Raw genomic sequence first — 24,484 nt, forward strand, 5'->3', positions numbered from 1 at the left:
CTCTACCTTACTATTTTCTCCAGGTGGTTAAGCTTCTGTTTCTCATACAAGCTAGGGTTGTTTCCCAACGCAATTATGTAGCTTTTGCATTTGTTCTGTTTGTCTGGAATACTGGTTACTCTCATTTCTCCCCTGACTTACTCCTGTTTACTCCACAGAGGTCATTCAGGTCTCAGTTCACTAAGACCCTCCTTGCTCATGAAAGAAGTCCTCACCATCTCATCTCCATACTCTATTTCTTCATAGCATTTATTTCTATTGGTATTTCTCTTGTTTTTGCATTTATTTTTTGTCTTCCCTTTTAGAAAGTGCTGTGACAGCAAGAATGTAGCTCTGGAATAACGAATACTATCCTACAAACGTTGGGACTTAGGTTTCATAGCATTCTAAGTTTTCAAACTTCTGCTTTATTCTGAATTAACATGAAATTAAAAGGCAAATGGTAGAGACGCTTACTGTTTAGTTATGAGCCACAACTCTATTTGCCAACCACTTTTCCTCATCTCCTAACTGTTGGTTATACAGGCACAATTCTCTGGCTGTGCCTACTGTGCCTACATACAACTTACTCTGTCCTTCAGAATTGTTCCTACTATAGAAAAACGGATCTCATCCCAAATAACATTCACCATGTTTTTTTCTACTTTAAGGTTTTTAAAACTGATTTTAATTTCTATTGTAATTCCATTACTGTCCCTCTTAATATTTTCAATACTACCTTTTGTGCTTATTTGACGTGATAAGGTTAATCATGTTTGTAAGTGTTATGTAGACTAAAATAGCTTCCTATGACAGCTGATGCCATCTTTTGGTGGAAAAAATGGATGCATCTTTGCCCAGTGACTTAGGTTTGTTCTCAACCATGAAAGCTTACTAGCAGAAAATTCTTATGTGCTCTGATAAATAAATGTACCACAGCTTGATAGAAATCTCCCTCAAGAAAATACAAAAACTGTTATAATTTCACACCCACCAAACACTTTGATTTATGTTTTGGTATGCTGCAAGAATGTACTTGTCTGACAGGCAGATGGTGAAGTATGAGGGAATAAAATAGTTTTCTGGTACAATCAGAACTGAAAAAAGTTGAACAGTGAGAATGTTGCCAGGGCCAGATCACAGAAGAATAAGTGAAACACTGTGATCTGCTATTTTTGTAGACCTAGTACTTTCAAATGGGGTAATATCATCAAAGTGTACTGTTAGAACATTTGGTAGTTGCCTTTAGTAACATAATCACACACACACACAAAAATCACCCAAGTGCTAATGTCTATGAGGATATTCTGTTCTAGGGATTCATAATCCAAAATGGTGTTATGAACATAACTTTAAAATTGATTCTAGGCCTAGGAGATAGCCACAATTGATTTCAGATCCCAAAGTAAGGGAAGTGTTTTTAGAATTTCCACTTCAACAAATTAAAAACAGAAAAGTCCTCACTTTCGTTTTTCCTTCTAGCTCCGTGTCTATAGAGATAAAATTAAGGGTTTACATATAGAAAAAGAAAGCAAAAGGTATACGTGAGATGTCATTTCTGATATGTAACAGTTCCCTCTTTGACCTATTTGGTGCTCAGAATAGGATTTGGTTAATGATGACTCACTATAATTGGCCTGGAGATTTAATTAGAAAAATTAGATAAAGTTCTGTCAAATGTGACAGGTCAATGTATTTCAGTATCTGTCTAGTGATTTTCTACAAATGCTCTCTTCTTATTCCTCTTCTTTAGCTTTTAGATCTTAGTCTTGTATTTCTCCAACTTGTAAAAACCCCAGAGTGATTTAGAAATTAGAGTGTCAATTTATTCTTTCATTATCCCAGAAACACTATGCAAACTGTAAGGTCTAGATATATTATCCTGTGTCAATTATGTTTAAGTATTTAGAAATTGAGGTGATTTACATATCTTATCTGATCTCCCCAAATATGTAATTAGATTCTTCTCTTTCTGGTAAAGTTGATTGCCTAATTCTGTTTTTGATGAAATGGGGTAAATGATTTGTGAAGTGAATGAGTACTATCTCTTTGGAAATATCAAGAATGGTTTTACAGGCAGTCACCTGTATAAGTGATATTTCCATTTTTTTCTTTTTTTTGAAAAATGACTTTTTCCTTCTTCTGACTCATTCTAAAAAATGTGTTCTTGTAATGAGTTAAGATCAAAGGGAGTTTGGTGAAACTGGAAGTCTTTATGGTCATTTTTCATCAAAATGGGATAAACACAGGGAAGTACCTGCCAAAAAAGACCAAAAATAAATTACTAATCAGATACTCCCTTTTCGTGGAATGTTCTAGAGATGCTCTTATAAAAAAATCTTTTCTATTCTTGATAAGTAATCAATCTGCCTTTATTATTGTATTGCCTTTCTCTGGGTTCCATTTGTAGATGCTGTTCTCCAATAATATGGAGAGAGGCAGTTTAATTACACTGGAAATACATCTTCATTCTCCAAAAGCATTTTAGGACAGACTGCTCCTGAGAAAGGTTCCTTGTAGCAGCAAATTCTTACTGCATGTAAATTTTCTTGTAGTCTGAACAAGTGCCCTTCTCTGACCTTTACATTTTTATTTTCCCCTGAATTTTAATATTTATCAAAAGCAGCCTTTTTTGTTTTTGCTTTTGGTTCGGTCCACTCACATGTTTAACATAAAATATCCTCACCTTGCCATACCTATTCCAACAACACAGCCTCCAACTATGGACCAAAATCCAATCCAGCCAGCATCTACCTGTGGAGAAAGTGGAAGACACATTTAATATAAGACTATCAGGCTGCAATGAAGAAGGCATGAAAAAAAGATCCCCTCTAATCAATACATATTTCAATACATATGTATGAATTTCTACTATGTCCATGTATAACTCAATATATAATCAATAGCTAAGTGGCAACAAATCTAGGAAATATTATTTAAGAAAAGGGATAAAATGAAAGGATTCATGTGTGTCTAATATAATTTATCTCAGTAATAAATCCTTGATTAACTTTTTATGGAATATTTAAATCAACAAAATAATCAGTGTCACAAACCAATGTTTTCAAATCTGTGCTACATTGCACTAGAATTCTCAAGAAAATAGGAAAAAGACAGAAGATGGGCACTGACTTCAAGAAGTTTAAATATAAAACCAACATACAGGAAACTACTAGGAAATAATTAGGTGCTCAAACATCTGGCAACAATTAAAGATGTATCAAGAGGTCAGAGAAGAGAGAGCAAGCAAGAAAAATGTGGGGCTGAGTACCTAGAGAGACGGGTTTGAGCTGGGTTTCAGATAAATTTTTTTTCTTTAAAGATTTTATTTATTTGAGAGAGCAAGTGAGACACAGCATAAGTGGGGGGTGGAGAGGGAGAAGCAGACTCTCTGCTGAGCAGGGATTCTCAAACTGGGGCTCAGTCCCAGGACACCCGTGACCTGAGCTGAAGGCACAAGCTTAACCAACTGAGCCACCTAGGAGCTTCCTGGGTTTCAAACATATAGCTCACTTCACTCAGAAGACATTGCCAACCCTGCCATTTACCAGCTTTGTGACCCTGGACAAATTATGTCTTCTTACCCCTAAAATGGACTAAAATGAGATAATGTGTGTACAGGACCTCAGCTCAGCAGTCAGCATACAGGAAATGCTCCATAAAGGCTGTTATTACACGTGATGATGCTTCCCCATCTACCTCATGTCTTATATCTTTCCTCTCCTCATGGCCAAACTTTCTCAGCACAATCTACAAATGCTGCCTAGATTTACCCATCACTCATGTATCTTTAACTCCTACTATGACTTGGCTTCTGTCCCAATTCATAATCTCAAGTCCTGGCTTCTTCATTTTTACAATGAGGATAACAAAGGGTTTTTTTGTTTGTTTGGTTTGGTTTTTTTTGAGACTTAAATAAGCTAATATATATAAAATGTTCAAAACACGTTAGTGGTTGCCAGTGGAATCCTATGTGTCACTAACAGTATCTGTCTCCTCTTTTCCTCCCCATGGCCACCACAGTTGCTTATTACCTTATTTCTTACATCTAGATTCCTGTAATAGTTTCTTAAATGGTCTCCACAATCTATTCTTCCCACTATTGCTAGGATAATTATCCCAATCATTCCACTTTCCTGTTCAGAAACAGTTACTGGCTTTCACTGTGGTTATATAAGGGCCACGTCCAAACTTGACCTGGCACTTGAGAGCTGCCCACACTAACTCTACTGTTTATTGTTTTCCTAGTGATATTTTTCATTATGCTTACTCTCCAAAATACATTATCTTCTATCCGGGCACTTAGCTGGATTATATGTTTCAGCTGCCATTCAAATACATGGGACTATGTTCCTAAATTCTCCATGGAGGGAGGCAAAATTAAGGCGTGTCACCTCTAGGCTAGGACCTGGAACACTGCTGTTTGCCTCCTCCGTGCTTCCTTTCCCTTTTTGACCACTGGAATCTGAATGTGGTCACCAGCCTAACCGGTGCCTGTAACGACAAGGTCCTTAGAGGACAGGATTGTTGCAAAGTGGAAGCAGCCTAGGTCTCTAAATCAGTGGAGGAAAAGAGCTTTCCAAACTGTGGACAAATGTCCTAGATTATTATGCAAACTGTCCTAGATTGCTATGTAAATGAGAAATAAATTCCTTAAGCCTCAGAATTTTGGGATTCTGCTTCTCATAGCAGCTTAGCCTACTCTGAGTAATACAATTACTTAACAGTGTCTGGTGCCAGAACAAAGATAAGTACCCTCTGGAGAAAGAGAACAGCCTGAAGCTTAATTTATCTCTACATTTTTGTTTCATATCATTGGCATTTGGGGCCAGAGAATTCTCTGTTCTGTTAAACTGCCCCTCTCATTGCAGAGCATTTAGCATCCATTGTCTAAGGTCCATTTAATGCTATTAGGCCCTCTCTAACATTTCCATCTATCCTCTGGGTGAGTGGGGCCCAGTGTTAGGCTAAGAACCACTGTACATCTTGACTGTACTGACCCTGATCCTTTCAGGCCATTTGTGCTTCCCTGCTTCCTTTGTTCATGTCATTTGCTTTAGGTAATAATATCCTACCCACTAATTAATTAGAAATTTTAATTTTTTTTTTGCTTTTATTTTTAAAAAAGATTATTTACGTAGGTATGTATGTATATATGTATGTATTTATTTGAGAGAGAGAGAGCACACACGTATGAGTGCAGGGGAGTAGGGCAGAGGGAAATGAGAGAATCTTAAGCAGACTTCCCCCTGAGCGCAGAGCCCGACTCAGGGCTTGATCCCACAACCCCAAGAACATGACCTCAGCTGAAACTGAGAGTTGGACACTTAACCAACTGACCCATCTAGACGCCCCCCTCTTGCCCATTTAATTTTAAATTTCACTTTATTTAATACTTATTGTGATTCCTGGTCTATCAGAGTTTATATAGAGAGATACTCGAAAGGGCATCTTAGGATTTATAATGTGAAGCATAAGATATGCAAAATCAGAATCATTTAAATGGGTGCTACATTTTTCTTTCCTGGAATGGAGCATGCTAGGAATACTTGCCATCTAGAAAAATCAGTTAGAAAACTAAAGGAATGGGCACCTGGGTGGCTCAGTGGCTGAGTGTCTGCCTCTGGCTCAGGTCATGATCCTGGGGTCCTGGGATCGACTCCCGCATGGGGCTCCCCTTGAGGAGCCTGCTTCTCCCTCTGCCTGTGTCTCTGCCTCTCTGTGTCTCTCATGAATAAATAAATAAATCTTCTAAAAAGAAAACTAAAGGAAGGTTTTCTTCTCATGGTGAATGTACACTAGGGTCATTTGGATTGATATTCTGGTTCAGAACTAGAAAATCTAGGGGGAAATCTATCTGTTGGCATCAGAAGGCCAAGAAGTTAAATCCAGAACTATGGAACCATAATGTAAAATGGGAAGGAAATCTGGAAAAGATAAGCCTAGTATTGGGGAATACTTTTCCCTTTGGGGTGTCTGCTGATTTCAAAAAAGGGAGCTAAGGGCCTGAGGGCTATCAATGGCCTTGCTGACCTAGGAAAGAAAAAAATATGAGTTCAGGGCCTGTTGTGAGGTGGGTGGCCTTTTGAAAAAAACAAAAACCCAACCTTCAGATGGTGACTCGAAGGGCTATCCCTGAGTACTGTGCACTGGAAATAGAATAGTATTCTGTGGGACTGACGCCCAGTTTTAAGTATTCTCAATTACTGAAACTGGATTAAATGATTCCTAGACTCCTGCAAGAAAAAAAAAAAAGTAAGTTCTTTCTGGGGTTAAATAACATCATCCTCAAGCTTAAATGATTTCTACAACTTTTCATATATTATGTCTGGCACTCAGTCAAAAATAAAGGAACACATAAGGAGGTAAGAAAACATAAACGAATACCCTAAATATAAATAGACCCACAGGGGATCCAGATCAAGGAATTATGAGACTCTAAGCAACTAGTTTTAATAATTCAAAAAAGTAGAAGATCAAGCACTTTTACAGAAATTTGGAAACTATTAAAAGAATCAAATAAAAATTTTATGACTTAAGGGGCGCCTGAGTGGCTCAGTCAGTTAAGCATCTGCTTGTGGCTCAGGTCATGATCCCAGAGTTCTGGGATGGAGCCCTGCATCAGGCTCTCTGCCCAGCAGGGAGCCTGCTTCTTTCTCTCCCTCTGTCTGCCACTCTGCCTATTTGTGCTCTCTCTCTGACAAATAAGTAAAATTTTTTTTTAAAGATTTATTTATTTATTCATGAGAGACAGAGAGAGAGAGGCAGAGACACAGGCAGAGGGAGAAGCAGGCTCCTCTCAGGGAGCCCGATGTGGGACTCAATCCTGGATCCTGGGATCATGCCCTAAGCCGAAGGCAGACGCTCAACCACTGAGCCACACAGGCAGGTGTCCCAATAAGTAAAATCTTTAAAAAAAAATTTTTATAACTTAAAAATATAACTGAAATTAACAGGGAATGAATCTAACAAACATATAGAAGACTCCTTTGCAGAAAATTATAAAGCATCATTCAGATACATTAGCACTTCAATAAATGAACAGAAGTGCAATGATCATGGTTTACAAAGAAGTAATGACAAAGAATTTTCTTTTAGAGAAATAAGCTGCCAAATATTGCTTTATTGTCTATTTATTTACTTACTTAAAGATTGTATTGATTTATCTGAAAGAGAGAAAGTGAGTGAGAGTGTGAGCAGGAGGAGGGGTGGAGGGAGAGATGGGGCTCTGACCCCAGGACCCTGGGATCATGACCTGGGCTGAAGGCAGCCGCTTAACTGAGCCACCCAGGCACAGTAAATTAATTTTTTTTTTAAATATTTTATTTATTTATTCATAAGAGACACAGAGAGAGGCAGAGACATAGGCAGAGGTGGAAGCAGGTTCCATGCAGGAAGCCTGATGGGGTACTCGATCCCGGGACTCTGGGATCATGCCCTGAGCCAAAGGCAGCTCAACCGCTGAGCCACCAGGGCGTCCCAAAGAAGTTAATTCTTAAACTGATCTTTTAGATTCAAAATATTCCGGTCAGAATCCCAATAAAGGTATATTTATTCTACAAATATCAAAATTTATTATACCACCAAAAAACTCGAGACACTAGGCACAAAGTTAGGCAAAATAGACTATTATCTATCTTTTTATTGGCAAAGTTTTTCAGAAAACTTTTAAAATCTAATTAAACCACCCGAATCTGTCACTCTAGTCCTGTAAATTCTAATCGAGGTATCCTGATGGTTATATGTGCTATTGTTTACACTGTTAAGATCCACATGTAAAGCCATTACACAAATAAATAATCAATGTCAAGGGGGAGGGGGGAGGGTTACTTAATTAGAGTGGGTAGCTTAGATTGGTAGCTACTGAGACCCTGGTTGAGTCAGGAAGGGGTGAGGGTAGGTGGGGTGGGGAGTGGGGCCCTGGGGTGGGGCTTGGGCCTCAGTGCAAACTCCAGCCTCCCTTGTCTTCCTCAGGCTTTGGAGCCCTTGAATTTGAGTTCAATAAAAACCTTTATGTGGTAAAAAAAAAAAAAAAAAAAATAATCAATGTCAAAATTCAAATGGTTTATCGTGTTTTACCACAGAAGTAAAGGTCACAAAAATTGGGAAGTCTACATTTCAATCCACATTAGATTTTAACAGTATGCAAAATTTCACATAGGAGAATGGTTTATTATAAAAGACTGTAGACAAAATTCAGATAACAGGTTATATACAAAATTAAGAGAAGATTCCACTTGAAAAAATGAAAAAGGCAGCTTAGAAACACATCTGTGTACATAAAGGCACTTCATTATGACAAAGATGAAACTAGAGAGCAATGAGAGAAGTGTGATCTTTTCAAAAATTGATACGAGGTTAATGGATACCTATATGGGAAAAAAAAGAAACTTAACTCCTACCTTATGACAAGCACAAAATTCAATTCCAGGTTTAAATGTGACAGGAATAATGATAAAGCTTCTGGAATAGCACTGTCCAACAGTGCTTTCTATGTTGACAGAAATGTTCTGTATGTGTACTGTCCAATATGGTAGCCACAAATCATAAGTGGTTATTGAGCACTTGAAAGGGGGTCAGTATGTGTCCAGTGGGTGGCCACTGAGGAAAATAATTTTTATTTTATTTCATTTCAACTAATCTAAATTTCAAATTAAATAGCCACGAGTGGCTGGTAACTACTGAACCAGACAATGTAGTTCTATAGTATAAGGGAATATAAAAATAAACTTGGAGCAAGCAAAGATTTCTCTCTCTCTCTCTCTTTTGCATTATGGTCTTTGCTACATCCAAGATGTAGACTCTCTCTGAACTGGCTTCTATTCAGTTCTTCCTTTTTGTAAATACAGGTCACATCTTCCTGTTTGTCTAATTTTTTTTAACAGTACAGTACATGCTGTGGGTGACACAATATAAAGATTCTGGATCCTTTTATCCTTCTCTAAAATGGTTGATTTTTGTGTTAGTAGGCAGTTCAGATAATAACTGATCACCCTGAACTTGCATAGGCTTAATTTTGTGTGTTTTTTTTTTTTAAAGATTTATTTATTTATTCATTCAGAGAGAGCGAGAGAGAGGCAGAGACACAGGTAGAGGGAGAAGCAGGCTCCATGCAGGGAGCCCGATGTGGGACTCGATCCCACATCTCCAGGATCACACCCGGGGCTGCAGGCGGCGCTAAACCGCTGCGCCACCAGTGCTGCCCAATTTTGTGTTTTATTAAGGTAGATAAGTAGAAATCAAAGTGTTTCCCAAGCCCTCCCTCACTTGGTAGGACTCAATCTCCAAATTGTCTCCTCTGCAGATTTTTGTCAGGGCTTGTGTATGGTAGGTCTAAGTAGAACAGGTCTTATTTTACCAAGAGCATAGTCCCTGATATTAAATTCTGGGCTAGATTCTTGTGTCTCAGCAGAAGCCCAAGGTATTAACAAAGTGTTAATGAGGTCTTACCATTCTGGCTGAGCCAGAAATTCTGAGTCCAGCTCTGCTTGCCCTCTACTGTATTCGTTCTGCTTTCAACCTCCTAGCAGTCTTTCTGTTAAGCCTCTGGTGGCTTTGCCCTTTACATGTGCAGTCCATTTCCCAGCCAAGGCTTGCTGAGGACCCCACACAGTCTTCTGCGGAGTCCCCTTCTGCACACTCTCTTCTTTACAATCAGTAAGAAAAAGGCATCCCAACAGTGGGCAAGAGGCTTGAACAGGTGTGTCACAAAAAAAGGATACTTTTTTGTTCAACAAAACACTTAAAAAGATATCACTATAATGACATTTAACATGTTAAATGCATGCACAGTTAGTAGCATTTCCAACTTCAAAAAGACTAACATTGCCAAGTATTAGTAAAGATGTGGAACAATGAGAAATTTCATGTCCTGCTGGTAGGACGATAAACCGATACAACTGCTTTGGGAAAGTCTGGCATCATCTATCAGACTAGGCCTATACTATAACCAGTACTTCTATTCCTAGCTATGTATCCAACAGAAATGTGTATAGAGGTGCAGGAAGAATGTAGGAGAACATTCCTACAGTATTGTTTGTGACAGTCAAACACCGGAAACAATCCAAATGTTCATCAAAAGTATAATGGGCAAATTGTTGCTCATTCATACAACGGACCGTCATACCAATGTGCTGAACTTCTTCCATTTGTCCCTCCAAATTCCTGTACTTCATCTTATCACGCTATCTGAAGTGAGGAGAAGGAATACATGGCCTGAAGCATATAGGTGAAATGGTCATTTTTAAAGAAATGAGATACCCTTAGTCTGAGCCTAGAGGGAAAGTGAGAGATGAGCTATCAAAATAGCCATAATTTGGATGATGGGATCTTAATCTTCTTTAAGAAGTATGAAGCAAGATTAGGATGGAGTCAACAAAATGAAGATTTTTCTGTTTACTAGAATCATTAATAGAAGCCAAATAAATGTAAAATCATGGCTGTAACAAAATCTAGGAAGAAAATCAACATTATTTTTAACTACTTCATGAGACTCTTGCTTTTGCAGTAATGGAATTGGATAATGTTTAATGTTTTACCCAGGTCTCGAAGTTTAAACCAAGAACATACAGACAGTATTTATTATTGAAATGAACTAAAAATACCTACAACATATAAAGAAATAAAATGCTTACTTGGCTGACGTGCACTGGTGTTAAAATTAAGTCCAGAACTCCAGACCAGCCAGCAAATACACCAAGTGGTATGGCATATGCTAAAGCAATCATCAAAAATCTCATGTTGCTGTAAAAGAGAAAATATTATTACAGATTCAAAATCTTGAATTTAAATTCTTACTCATGAAAAATGTAAATCATTTGGAAATCAGAAGAGCAGAATCAGAAAAAGAAAATACTTGTCTGTTAAAAATTCAAAGTTCTTTAAATTTTTTGTTTTTATAAAATCTTTTTTGTTCACATTGCTTAAAATTGTCAATGTTTATTATATAGATGAATTACCAACATTATTTCACAGAATGAATAGGTAGGTTCAGTTGAAAAAAAGCTCTTATTTGAAAGGATAAATTACTATTTCTCCTTATGAATGAGGCAGAAGAAAAAATCAAAGAATACAAAGAAATACAAAATTTGCTAATTTTATTATTTTCAGAGGGCAGTTTTAACTATTGTTTTATTGCTATTAAAGTTTGTATCAGGGCAGCCCACATGGCTCTGCCTTCAGCCCAGGGTGTGATCCTGGAGACCTGGGATCGAGTCCATCAGGCTCCCTGCATGGAGTCTGCTTCTCCCTCTGCCTGCATCTCTGCCTCTCTCTCTGTCTCTCATAAATAAATAAAATATTTAAAAAATATGTTAAAGTTTGTATTAGTCAAAGACTTGAAAAGGCAATACAATGGAAATGGCTCAAAACCAAAAAGTATAAAAATATGGGGAAAACATGTCTCTCTTATCTCATTCCCCTCTTCCCACAATTACCAGTATTACTACTTTCTTGGGCAACTTCCCAGAAACATTGCAAAATATGCAAGCCTATGTATATATACAAGCGTGTGTGTACACACACACATACATATTATTACATATTATTCCGTTAATTTATATATATTCTTATTACATATACTATGTTGTTATATATACGTGTGTATCAATACATATGTTCTCAACTCTGTGTGTGTCTATATATATATTCTTCTCCCAATCTTTTTATATAAGTGGTAGCATATTACAACCACTGGCTGAATTTTAGTTTTTTAACTTAGTAAGTCTTAGAACTCTTCCGTAGTCAATAAGGAGTTTCCTCATTCTTTCTTAGAGCTGCATAGAACTCCATTATGTTGCTATATCATAATTTATTTAACCAGTCCTCACTGAGAAATATGTATTTTTATTATATATAATAAAGGTATTATAAAATTATATATATGTGTGTGTATATGAATATAACACCTTTGCTTTTACAGTCATATCACATGTGGACTAGTACATTTGGAGAATTGAATTCTAAAAGTGCAACTGCCATGTCAAAAGAGTATGTGTATTTGTAATTTCAATAGATAATGCCAATTGCCCTCTACAGAGATTGTACTTCTACATACCTATCAAAATAGCTAAAACAAAAACATAGTGATAACACCAAAGTCTGGTTTAGATGCATAGAAACTAGATGATTCATATATTGCTTGTGGTAATGAAAAATGGTACAGCCACTCTGGAAAACAGCCTGGCAGTTTTTTTTTTTTTAAACTAAATATGCAACAACCATATAATCCAGCAATTGCACTCCTGGGCATTTATCCCAGAGAAATGAAAATTTATGTTCCCACAAAAACCTGCATACGAATGTTATTTGTAATAGCCAACCCCCACCCTAGAATCAACACAGATGTCCCTTAGCAGGTGAATAGTTAAACAAACTGTACATCCACACCATGTAATACTTTTCAGCAGTAGAAAGGAGTAACTACAGATACACAAAACAACCTGGTTGACTCTTCAGAGAATTATTTTTTTCAAATTTTAATTTAAATTCTGGTTAGTTAACATAAATCATAATATTGTGTTCAGGTGTAGAATTTAGTGATTCATTACTTACACACGACACCCAGTGTTCATCGCTAAAGTGCCCTCCTTAAAACCCACCACCCATTTAACCCATCCCCTGCCTACCTCCTCTCCAGCAAGCCTGTTTGTTCTCTATAGCTTAAAGTCTGTTTTCTGGTTTGCCTCTCTCTCTTTCAAAGTCAATCCCCAAATTTATATACTATATGATTTCATTTATATAACATTCTTGAAGTGACATTATAGTAATGGAGAACAGATCAGTTTTTGCCAGGGGTTAATGAACCCCATGGGGCAGGGGAGATGTGGCTACAAAAGGACAAAAAAAGGGACCCCTGAGATGATGGAAATATTTTGCATATTGACTATCAATGTTAATTTTCTGGTTGTGGTATTATACAACAGTTTTGTAAGATGTTATCACTGGAGGAAACTGGTTACGGAGCCCTCTGTATTATTTCCTACAACCGCATTTTTATTGATTCATGTGAATCTAAATTATCTCACAAGTAAGTTTAATTTAAAAAATGTAATAGAAATTACATACCATTAACAATAGCTAGGAAAGCCCAAGATCTCTAGGGGTGGAAAGAAAAAATAACCTTTAATCTAATTAAGGGCACAGAATATTATCTAAATAGATGGAGAAAAAGTCTGTATTGTCAATTCACCCCAAATTAATCTATAAATTCAATATAACCATTAATGTCCCAGTTAAATTTTTAAGAAACTTAAGAAATATGATGTAAAGTTTATTTGGAAGAATAAAAGGGCTTCGAAAGCTTTGAAACTTATCTTTAAAAAATATGAAAAAGGAGGACCTTATGCTATCACATATCAAGACAAACTTCATGGCTGTAATAAAAAATTATATGTGAATGGCTCAAGAATAAAGCACAATGGAGGAGAATATAGAGGGCTAGCAAACTGCTAATAATTGTTCAGTAAACAGTGCTAGTTTTTTTATGGGGAAAAACCCACAAAACTCCTGCATCACTAGTTAACATCACATACTATGGTAGATTGTAGGTGGGTTGAATTCCTAAATATAAAAGATAAAGCCAGAAATTTAATAATCAAAGAATCCATGGACAAAATGGATGACATTTATTATTATTATTTTTAAAGATTTATTTATTTATTTTATAGAGATAAATGATGGTGGTGAAAACACTGGAGCATAATCAATGATTTTTTTTTTTTCCCCAGACAATGGAATTAGAATCTAGAAAAGCAGTTACTCTGATAATCCACAAAGTAATGACTTCGGATGTCCTTTAAAAGGCCAGAGAAAATTACATTGATAGGCTAGGGGACTGGACCATGGCAGGTCCAAAGAACTTGCCCTAGAGAGTCCTCTCCTAGAGGTAATGCTGCAGACTTAACAAATAATGGAAGAAATGAAGAAATGTCAGGCATCAATGAAAAACGTTTTTTACAGAGAGGAAAGATCTTACACTTTATGGTTTTAACAGAGAATAAAGATCTTGACTGTAGGGTAATTAGAAGAAAACACAGGGTATCTATCGTAGTCAGAATGATAATTTTAGGTTGTTTTTCCTTGTCAGAACAATTGTTTATACAACTCCTTAGCTTAAAATCCTTCAGTGATCCCTCATTTTCTAGACTAGTCCAAATTATTAGCCTGGCATAATAGGACCTAACCTAACACTCTCCTGCTTTCTTGATTGCTCTCTAAACTGGCACTGCGCAAAGAAAAACTTAAATAGCATTAAAAAAACAAAACAAAACTATCATTTTAAACCATCATCTTACACATACGCACCACTGGTCACCATCCGATTTAACTAATATTTTTATTTGCCTATTATGTGGAAGACAATATTCTACATGCTGCAGAGATGTGATTTTTTTTTTTTTTAGAGATGTGATTTTTAAACTTTTTGCTATACTCCAAAAGTAGGAAGTATATTTTTACTTTGTGATCTACCCACATATACATCCGTATATTCTGAAGGAAAAGTCTCACAAAAAAATATGTATCCTTACTACATGATACAATAATATTTCCGTTCTAGCTTATTTCATTCTATTTTTTTTCCAAGGTGCTCTACCTACTAAATTAGTTGGTTGAACCAAAGTTTGAAAAACAGTGTTTATATAGCTATGCTAAGTTGGTAGCCGCCAGCAAGACAAAGCTCTGAACATTTGAAATGTGGTTAATGCAACTGAAGAACTGAGTTTTTCATTTCATTTCATTGTAATTGAACCAAATTTAACAACAGAAACAATGAAAAAGTGCTTTCCCATTAACTACAAATAACTTTTTTGGTAGGACCACATTTCACTTTAACTGCTGCGTTGGGTAAGATACTATACAGCATGCTGGGTGTAGCATGTGTTGTTTCTAGTATTATAAATCTGTCACTGATCTTGGTGTCAATGAACTGACTCAGTTCTCATTTTTTTTCCACACAGATAACTCTGTAATTTGCTTATTTGAATATTTTATGAAGAAAGAGTAAGAGAGAAGAAAATATGTTGCAAATTTCACGATGAATGGCAACTGTGATTTGTTGCAGCACAGCAAAATGAATGCTGTGTAAAAAAAAATTTTAAGACAATTAAGTGGATAATATTAAGGGACATATTCAACAAACAGTAAATTTTATAGGAAGTTTCTTCTCATCAGTCAAAAAGGAATTAAAAAAAATTAGTTGCCCAAAATCAGAATTAAATGTCCAATGAACATTAAAAAAATTTTTTTTCACAGATATGAGTTACCACTTTGGCCAGCCATAAAATGGCTGGGATTCCCATACAAAAAGAAAACCATTTTTATTTTTAAAAAATTGTTTTTTAAAGATTTTATTTATTTGAGAGTGAGCAAGCATGAGCGAGGGCAAGGGTAGGGGCAGGGAAGAAGGACAGCCTCCCCACTGAGCAGGGAGCCCAACACAAAGTAGGGTTCATTCCCAGGACCCTGAGATTATGACCTTAGCCAAAGGCATATGCTTAACTAAATGAGCCACCCAAGCGCCCCAAGGAAACCACTTTCAGATGAAGAGATGATAAAAGAAATTGTTATTTCAGCTATGGGAATTTTGTTAAAAATGATGAAAAAAATTAAAAATCTATTCTATAGAAGTGAAAGATCTTCCATTAAGGCCCAGATAATTGCCTGAAGAATATGATTTTTCAAATAATATCAAAGATGTATTGATCCAAAATTTGAAATACTGCTAGTTTTTTTTGTTTGTTTGTTGTTTTTAACATAGGCTCCACACCCAGCATGGAGCCCAATGTGGGGCTTGAACTTATAATCCTGAGGTTAAGACCTGAGCTGAGATCAAGAGTTGGATGCTTAACCAACTGAGCCACTCAGTGCCCCACAAGTAGTCATTTTGAACCTTAGATAGTATAATGAGGGAGATTGCTCAATTAAAACTTTTTCAATTGTAAATTTAATATTTATTTATTTATTTTTAAAAATATTTTATTTATTTATTCATGAGACACAGAGAGAGAGAGAGAGAGAGGCAGAGACACAGGCACAGGGAGAAGTAGGCTCTATGCAGGGAGCACGACATGGGACTTGATCCCGGGTCTCCAGGATCAGGCCCTGGGCCAAAGGCGGAGCTCAACCGCTGAGCCACCTGGGCTGCCCCAATTGTAAATTTAATATTTAAATGCATACTAAGGGATGTCTGAGTGGCTCAGTGGTTGAGCATCTGCCTTCGGCTCAGGGCATGATCCTGGGGTCCAGATCCAGTCTCACATCGGGCTCCCTGTCGGGAGCCTCCTTCTCCCTCTACCTATGTCTCTGCCTCTCCCCCTCTCATGAATAAATAAATAAATAAATCTTAAAAAAAAACAAATAAATGCAGACTAAGTATTTCTAATGAAAATTTAGCATCTGAATTAAGATGTGCTTTAAGTGTAAAGTACACAACTGGATTTCAAAAATTTGATATCAATAAAATAAAATATCTCAATAATTTTGAGTATTTATTACATACTAAAATAATACTTCCAATATATTGGGTTAAATAAAATATACTATTAATATTAGTTTTAGGGGCACCTTGGTGGCTCAATGGTTGTGTCTGCCTTTGGCTCAGGTCATGATCTCCAGGTCCTGGGACTGACCCCCATGTCAGGCCTCTGGCTCAGCAGGGAGCCTGCCTCTCCCTCTCCCTCTGCCTCTCCCCCTGCTCATGCTCTTTCCCTCTCTCCCTCTCTCTCTCTGCATCTCTCTGTCTCAAATGAATAAATAAAGTCCTTAAAAAGGTGAAATAAAATAAAATAAATTTTACCTGTTTCTTTTACTTTTTTTAATGAGGCTACTAGAAAAATTTAAATTACATATGTGGTTCATATTATATTGCTATTGGACAATATTACTAAGGAGGCTATAAAGACATAGTTCTTGGCCACATGGAACTTACCATTGGTAGGAAGGGAAGAAAAAAGAAGAGAAAGAACCAATTACACAGTTGCTGATGAATCAATAAAAACTTATCACAACAAACTGAGAAAAAAATTCAAAAGATAAGTTCCAGTGGCCCAACTGCAAATCATAATCATCAGTGACAGTCTATATATTCAAAGAGTCAAATTTAATGCTGAACATTTGAACCTTCAAGGGTAGAGTTTAATTTTAGTTAAGTTGTATCAATAAAACAAAATATTAAGTTTTTCAAAGTATGATGCCACTAGAGGTATAGAAGACTGATTTTAGGTGGTATGTAAATAAACCTCATATATTTTATTCACTCTATATTGACTAGTACTTGTTTATTTTAATGCAAATTAAGAAATGCATAATGAATAAAAAATTTAAATATTTGGAAAATATAATAAACACATAAAACCCATGATTCCACAGGTACTGTTATGTGATGTTTCCTTATAAAATTATTCAAATACAAGTTTTGTTTTTAAAATGTTAAGTAATAACAGTGGTATGCAGAAAAAAAAATAAAAATTATAGAGGTTTTTGTTTTGGAGATTTTTAAAATAAGATTTTTTTTTTTTTTTTTTTTTTTAAATTTGAGAGAAGAGAGAGAGAGAGAGAATAAGAGAGGCAGAGGAAGAGGGAGAGGCTGGATTTTAAAACTCTGGGATCATGACCTGAGCTAAAAGCAGACCTTTAACTGACTAGCCACTCAGGTGCCGCAGTAGATTTGATAGGGGTACCTCAGTGGCACAGTCAGTTAAGCATCTGACTCTTGGTTTTGGCTCAGGTCATTATCTCATGGGTCTTGAGATTTAGCCCCGCAATGGGCTCTGCACTCTGTGAGGAGTCTCCCTGAGCTTCTCTCTCTCCCTCCACTCCTCTCCACTGTGTACACATGCTCTCTTTCTTTCTCTCTCTCAAATAAATAAATAAATCTTAAAAATAGATTTCTGATAGGAAACCCTTCTAAACTATTTAATCATACTTTATCAATTATTTGCAACCTAATTAATGGGTTGCTGAAAAATTACTATCCTAAATTACCTTTAAATAAATGTGAAATTATTGCAAGGTGCTAGTCAAAAAATCCTTTCACTGTTCAAAGGAAGACTGAATGTTACAGAGATTCCTTGTGCAAAAGAGGAGGAAGAAATTTAGAAACGAATCAACATTTCTGCTTACTGTATTTCTTCTAAGTCATACTGTTTCTAATTTTGGCATGCATCTGTTCCTTCTTTTTGTTTCATGTTACTTCTTAGTTTGTCATAGTAATATGTTCCCATTATCAGGATAGCAGCAGAATTGAGTACCTCACTTTGTTATCTGAGAATGTTATTCTACCTTATATCTTGTAATTTGGATAAGAATTAAATTTTAACATTTTGAAATTAAGAAGAAAAACCCAAACCACTCAGTGATTCAAAGTATATTTACCTTAATAACCTACAAAAGCTCCGCCGATAACTCAATCGCTGGCTAGCTGCAGCAACACTGGGAGGGAGTGGAGGCCGGGGTGGGAAATAAGCTAGTGTTGCAGAAAATAGTAAGCAGACAACTCCAAATTCTGCGGGCAGGAGAGGAAAAAAAAAATGTTAACCAGACAACATAGAAAGTTCGGTGTTTCAAGTATTTATCAAACAAATTGTTAATTAACTAAGCTCTATGCATAAAAAGATCAGCAAAATATAGTACCTTGTAAAATTAGTTCAGTCTTGTGAAAAAGGAAAGATATGTAAAGATAAATTTCAGCAGGTCATAGGTAGGAAGTCATATTATGATACACTATATAGATGAAAAAATTGAGGCAATAAACAAATGCTAGTCTATGGAGAAAACATTGAAAACCAACAACAGTGTACTATAAGATTTTGAACCAGAAATAAGGTGACTAATAGGTATGGTACTCAGAAAAAAAAGGATATAGTACAGAAACTGTAGGAACAGGATAGGAAAAGTCTTATTTGATCAAAGATTGGATATTCCAAGTACAGTGTAGGACACACTCAATTTACAGGCTGTATGGGGAATTTGAACAAAACAGGAAGGCATCCAAAAATAAGAAACCAAGAAACAGAAAGCAAAATTGAATGAATAGAAAGACTAGCTAATGTAGAATATTACTACTTGAAGTAAAATGAACATCCAAACAATCTTAATTGGTACCATTAATAAGAAAAAGATCCTAGGAGTCCTGATCATTCCCTCCAGAGTTCTGGCACTTGTAAGTTCCAACTTCTGTTGTGTCCAATTTAGTAGAAAAGCATGACTCCCAACAGGAAAGTTAGGAAACTTGGAGTAGAGACCTGCCTATGCCACTAATTAACTTGTAATTTGAATGAATCCTTTATTCTTTGTGGTCAATAAAGGGACTGGACTAAGTGATTCCCAGAGTCCATTCAATTGGATAATTTTAGTTATAATTCTAGGGCCATATTCTTAGCAAAAGGTACAATTTTCGTATAAGACATTTAAATATAGATAATGTCTTTGTTCTTTGTCAGTCTGAGGAGCAATAAAAAGTTAATGAACTGTTTTAATTTACATATCATCTAATTAAAAACTAGGAATGAGTATCTACCATATACTTATTGGCTATTTGTATTTCTTCTTCTGGGATTGCCTTGTTCATATTCGCTCTATTGGCATCTTTGTAAATAGCTTCAGAGATATAATTTGCACAATATACAATTCACACATTTAGAATGCACAATGATTTTAGTGGATGAATTAATGAATCCCAGAATGATTTCTTATTCACAGAATTGTGCAACCATTACCACAATCAATATTAGGACTTTTTCATCATCCCCCCAAAAAACTCTGTGCCCATTACCCATTTCCCACCCCCAAATCTCCCAGCCTCAGGCAACCACTCCCTAATCTTCATTCTTTGGATTTGAGTATAATGGACATCTCATATAAATGGAATCATATGTAGTCTTTGTGACCTGCATCTGTCATTTAGCATAAGGTTTTCAAGGTTCAACTATGTTGGAGCATGCATCAGTACTTTTGTTCTTTTATACTGCCAAATGATAGTCCACTGAATGGATAAAGCACATTTTTTTATCCACTTAGTTGATAGATATTTGGACTGCTTCCACTTTTTGGCTTTTATGGAGGACGCTACTACGGATATGTGCATACATTTTTGTATGAATGTTATTTTCACTTCACTTGGGCATATACTCAGTAATGCAATTGCTGGGTCATACAATAATAATATGTTTAACGCTTTGATATATGTGCTGTTGAAGTGAGCACTACATTTAATACTTTGAAGAACCATAGTGGTTGTGCCATTTTATTTTCCTACTAGCAATATGAGGATTCCAAATCCTCCACTTGTTCACCAACATTTATTTCCCATTTTTAAAAAATATTTTTATTTTTTAAAGATCTGAGAGAGAGGGAGAGAGAGGGAGAGAGAGTACATGAGTGTGAGTGGGGGGAGGGGAAGAGGTAGACAAAAAGGGAGAATCTCCAGTAGACTGCTCTGGGCACAGAGTCCAATGTGGGGCTCAATCTCACAATCCTGGGATCATGGTCTGAGCTGAAACCAAGACTCAGACACATAATGAACTGAGCTACCCAGATGCTCCATGAAAGATTTTATCTTCTTTAGTCATCTCTATACCCAGCGTGGGGCTTGAAAACAAAACTCTTGAGTTCAAGAATCACATGCTCAACCAACTGAACCAGCCAGAACTCCTTCTCATTTTACTGATTATAGCCATCCTACTGGATATAAAGTAGATCTCATTATGGTTTTGATTTGTATTTCCCTAATGACTAATCATGACAAGCATCTTTCATGGGCTTGTTGGTCATATGTATATCTTCTATGGAGAAATTTGAGTCCTTTGTCCATTTTTTAATTCAGTTGTCTTTCTGTTGTTGAATTGTAAGAGTTCTTTACATATTCTGGATAGAAGTCCTTTATCAGATATATGATTTGCAACTTTTTTCTCCCTTTCCCAAACGGAGTTGTCTTTTCACTTTGTTGATGGGTATCCTTTGAAACATAAAAGTTTTTAATTTTGATAAAATTCAATATATCTATTTTTTCTTTTGTCACTTGTGCTTTTAAGATTTCACACCTAACCTTAGCAAGGTCACAAAGAGTTACTCCTAGGTTTTCTTCTAAGAGTTTTTAGTTTCACCTCTTACATTAGGTATATAATCCATTTTGAGTTAATTTTTATGTATGATGTAAGGAAGGGGTTCAAATGGATTCTTTTGCATGTGGACATCTAGTTATTTTAGCAACATTTACTGAAAATACTATTCTTTCCCTATTGAGTTGTCAAGTTTTATTTAAGTCATCTCCCCATATCCCTATTGGGGCTTGAACTCATAACCCTGAGATCAAGAGTTGCATGCTCTTCTGATGAGCCAGCCAGGTGCCTCGAATTGTCTTGGTACTCTTATGAAAAGTCAATTGGCTCTAAATGTAATGGTTCCTTTTTTTTAGAATCTCACTTCTGTTCCATTGATTTATGTCTATTCTATCCTTATGGCAATACCCTACTGCCTTAATTAATGAAGCCGAGTTTGTAGTAGGTTTTGAAATTAGGAAGTGTGAGTTCTCCAGCTTTGCTCTTTTTCAAGACTGTTTTGGCTATTTTGAGTCCCTTGCATTTCCATATAAATTTTGGGATCAGCTTGTCAATTTCTTTTCATTCACTGATTTAATTTGGGGGGGATCTGCTTGCCAATTTCTGCAACAAAAGTAGCTGAATTGTACCGAATGTGTAGATCAATTTGGGGAATATTACCATATTCACAATATTAAACTTTCCAATCCATCAATATGGGAAGTCTCTCCATTTCTTTAGGTCTTCTTTAATTTCTTTCAACAGTGTTTTATAGTCTTCAGAATGCAAGTTTTATATTTATTTTGTTAAATTTATTCATAAATATTTTATTCTTTTTGAGGCTATTGTAAATTGAATTGTCTTCCTAATTTCATGTTTGCATTGTTCATTGTAAATGTACAGAAATACAATAGATTTTCTTGCAGCCTAAAACCTGTTTTAGGATGAACTTATTCATTTCTTTTTTTAAAAGATTTTATTTATTTGACAGAGAGAGAGAGCCAAGCAGGGGGAGCAACAGGTAGAGGGAGAGGGAGTAGCAGGCTGCCCCCTGAGCAGGGAGCCCGATCTGGTGCTCAGTCCCAGGACCCTGGGATCATGACCTGAGCCATAGGCAGAGATCAACTGACTGAGTCACCCAGGCACACCAAACTTGCCCATTCTTGCTGAACTTGTTAGCTCTTGTAATTTGTAGTGGATTTCTAACACGATCAAGGTGTTTTCAACAGAAATAATTTTACTTTTTCTCTTGCAATCTAGATGCCTTTTCTTTCTTTTTCTTACTCAGTGATCCTGATTAGAACCTCCAGCACAATGTTAAATAGGGCAAGAGTAGACATCCTTATCTTATTCCTGATCTTAGGGGAGAATGCCTTTAGTCTTTGATGATTAAATATGAAATGAATCTCATTTGGTCACAGTATATAATCCTTTTTTGTATGTTGTTAGAATTGGTTTGCTAGTATTTTACTCAGGATTTGTGAGTCTATATTCATGAGATGTTGGCTTATGTTTTTTTTTTTATGATGTCTTTTAAATAATTTAGTTTAGGGGCACCTGGGTGGCTCAGTTGGTTAAGTGTCTGCCATCAGCTTGGGTCATAATCCCAGTGTTCTGGGACCCAGCCCTGCATAGGGCTCCCTGCAGAGCTTCTCCTTCTCCCTTTGCCTGCCACTCCTTCTGCTTTTGCTCTGTCACGTGAATTAAAAAATTTTTTTAAATGAACAAAAAATAATTTAGTTTAAGAGTCATTAATTTTTAATGTGGCAATTCTAGCAAAATATTTTTTAATGGAATAAAAGGTCATGGAACAATATTTCAGGAAAGCAGACTGGCAAAAATAAAAGCACTGAAGCAATATCTGGGAAGCTCTGAGTAGAGGCTTCGGCTTCATTGCATAGGAACCATGAACCAGAAGGATGTAGAGCATTAATACATGCCCAATAGTGCCTAAAATCCAGTCACTTAAAAGACACAATCAGTGGGTAAGTTTTCAATTAAAAAAAAAATGATATGACCAAAATAAAGTTTAAAATTGACATGGCACCGCTTTCAGTTTTCCTTACTTTTAAATTTCACTTTTTCTTTATTTTTTAAACAATGAAAAACTAATTTTTTAGAGATTTTATTTTTAAGTAATCTACACCCAATATGGAGCTTCAGCTCACAACAGTGAGATCAAGAATTGCACACTCCATCAACTGAGCCAACCAGGCGTTGGTCAATTTTTTTCTTTAAAAGGAGTTGTCTAAGGGGCAGTTAAATGCTTTATATACACCACAGCCTCTGCTTTTGCTTTATTCCCTCTAAAACATATTCTGAAATGTAAATCTCATTGTATAATTCTCTAGCATAAATTCTTCAGAGTATGGCCTTTGCCTACAATATAGTGAATTTCAAACCTATTAGCCTTGCTCAGAAGGCTTATATGGCCTAACTTACCACTAAATTTATCTGTCACTACTCCCACCAAGTTTAAGTCACTCTGGGCTTTGAGTTGCTTGACTATACCAGGCTATCATCTCTTACAAGGCTTATCCTCCATGGCTCCCTCTCTTTCTAGCATGTTCTTCCTCTTGCCCACTGTATTTGGCCAACTTTCTCTCATTCCCTAAGCTCCACCTTAGATGCTGCATCTCTAAGAAGTTCTATTTCATCTCCAAAATAGGGGGTTAGATGCCCCTCCTCCGAGGTCTCAGAGCAACTGTCAACCTTCGGTTATAGCACTTACCACCTTGTTTCACAACTGTTTATCTGTCTGTTCCTCTGGGACACTGTAAGTTCTATGAAAGCAGGAATCATGTCTATCTCAGTGCTTAGCATAGGCACAGTCACATAGGAGGTCAAAATGTATTTGTTCAATTAATAAATTAATACAAAGTTCATCCTAATATGGTCCCATATCTCTCTAGTCTCATTTCCTGCCACTTGTTACTACCTATGCCCAAACACACAAATTTATACCACTTCAGCCATATGAAATTATGTGCAGTTTTTTGGACACACTGAGCTCTCTCATACCATATCTGGCCTTGTAGCTGCTATTTCTTCTATACAGAATAGAAGTGAGCCCTAACTCACTTGAACACTTAGTGAACTCCTATGAAATTCTTAACTTGAATTATCACATTATTGGTGAAGCCTTCCTCAACTTCTCAACTCCTCCCCAAACTCAGGCAAGCACTGTATACCTATTTGTAGTGCAATGGTCTTCTCAGTGATCTCACCAATTCCCAGTGCTTAGCACAGTGCATAGTATATAATAAAACTTATAAAGTGTTTTCTGAATGCAGAAGAAAATAACAAATAGGGGTGGATGTGTTTAAGGAGATCTGTAGGAGACTGTTATGTTATATAAGGGTGGAGTAGGGAGGGCTCAACCCTAGAAATAAACAGAAAGGACCAAGAAAATGTTTTGGAAAGGTCAAAATCCCTTATTAATAGACTAAACATACAGAGGATATGAAATG

General features: G+C 36.3%; 1 protein-coding gene across 1 annotated transcript in view; it reads right to left on the reverse strand.

Moving 5' to 3' along the window:
* Window positions 1–24,484, reverse strand: part of SLC49A4 (solute carrier family 49 member 4) — a 77,342-nt gene that overhangs the window by 27,093 nt on the left and 25,765 nt on the right. The window contains exons 4-6 of the mRNA XM_072812243.1: window positions 18,352–18,481; window positions 10,614–10,722; window positions 2,666–2,733 (exon numbers count right to left, since the gene is read on the reverse strand). Coding sequence (XP_072668344.1) covers window positions 2,666–2,733; window positions 10,614–10,722; window positions 18,352–18,481 — 307 coding nt within the window. The remainder of the gene's footprint in view (window positions 1–2,665; window positions 2,734–10,613; window positions 10,723–18,351; window positions 18,482–24,484) is intronic.

Source organism: Canis lupus, chromosome 35 (assembly GCF_048164855.1).
Source record: "Canis lupus baileyi chromosome 35, mCanLup2.hap1, whole genome shotgun sequence".
Lineage (NCBI taxonomy): Eukaryota > Metazoa > Chordata > Mammalia > Carnivora > Canidae > Canis > Canis lupus.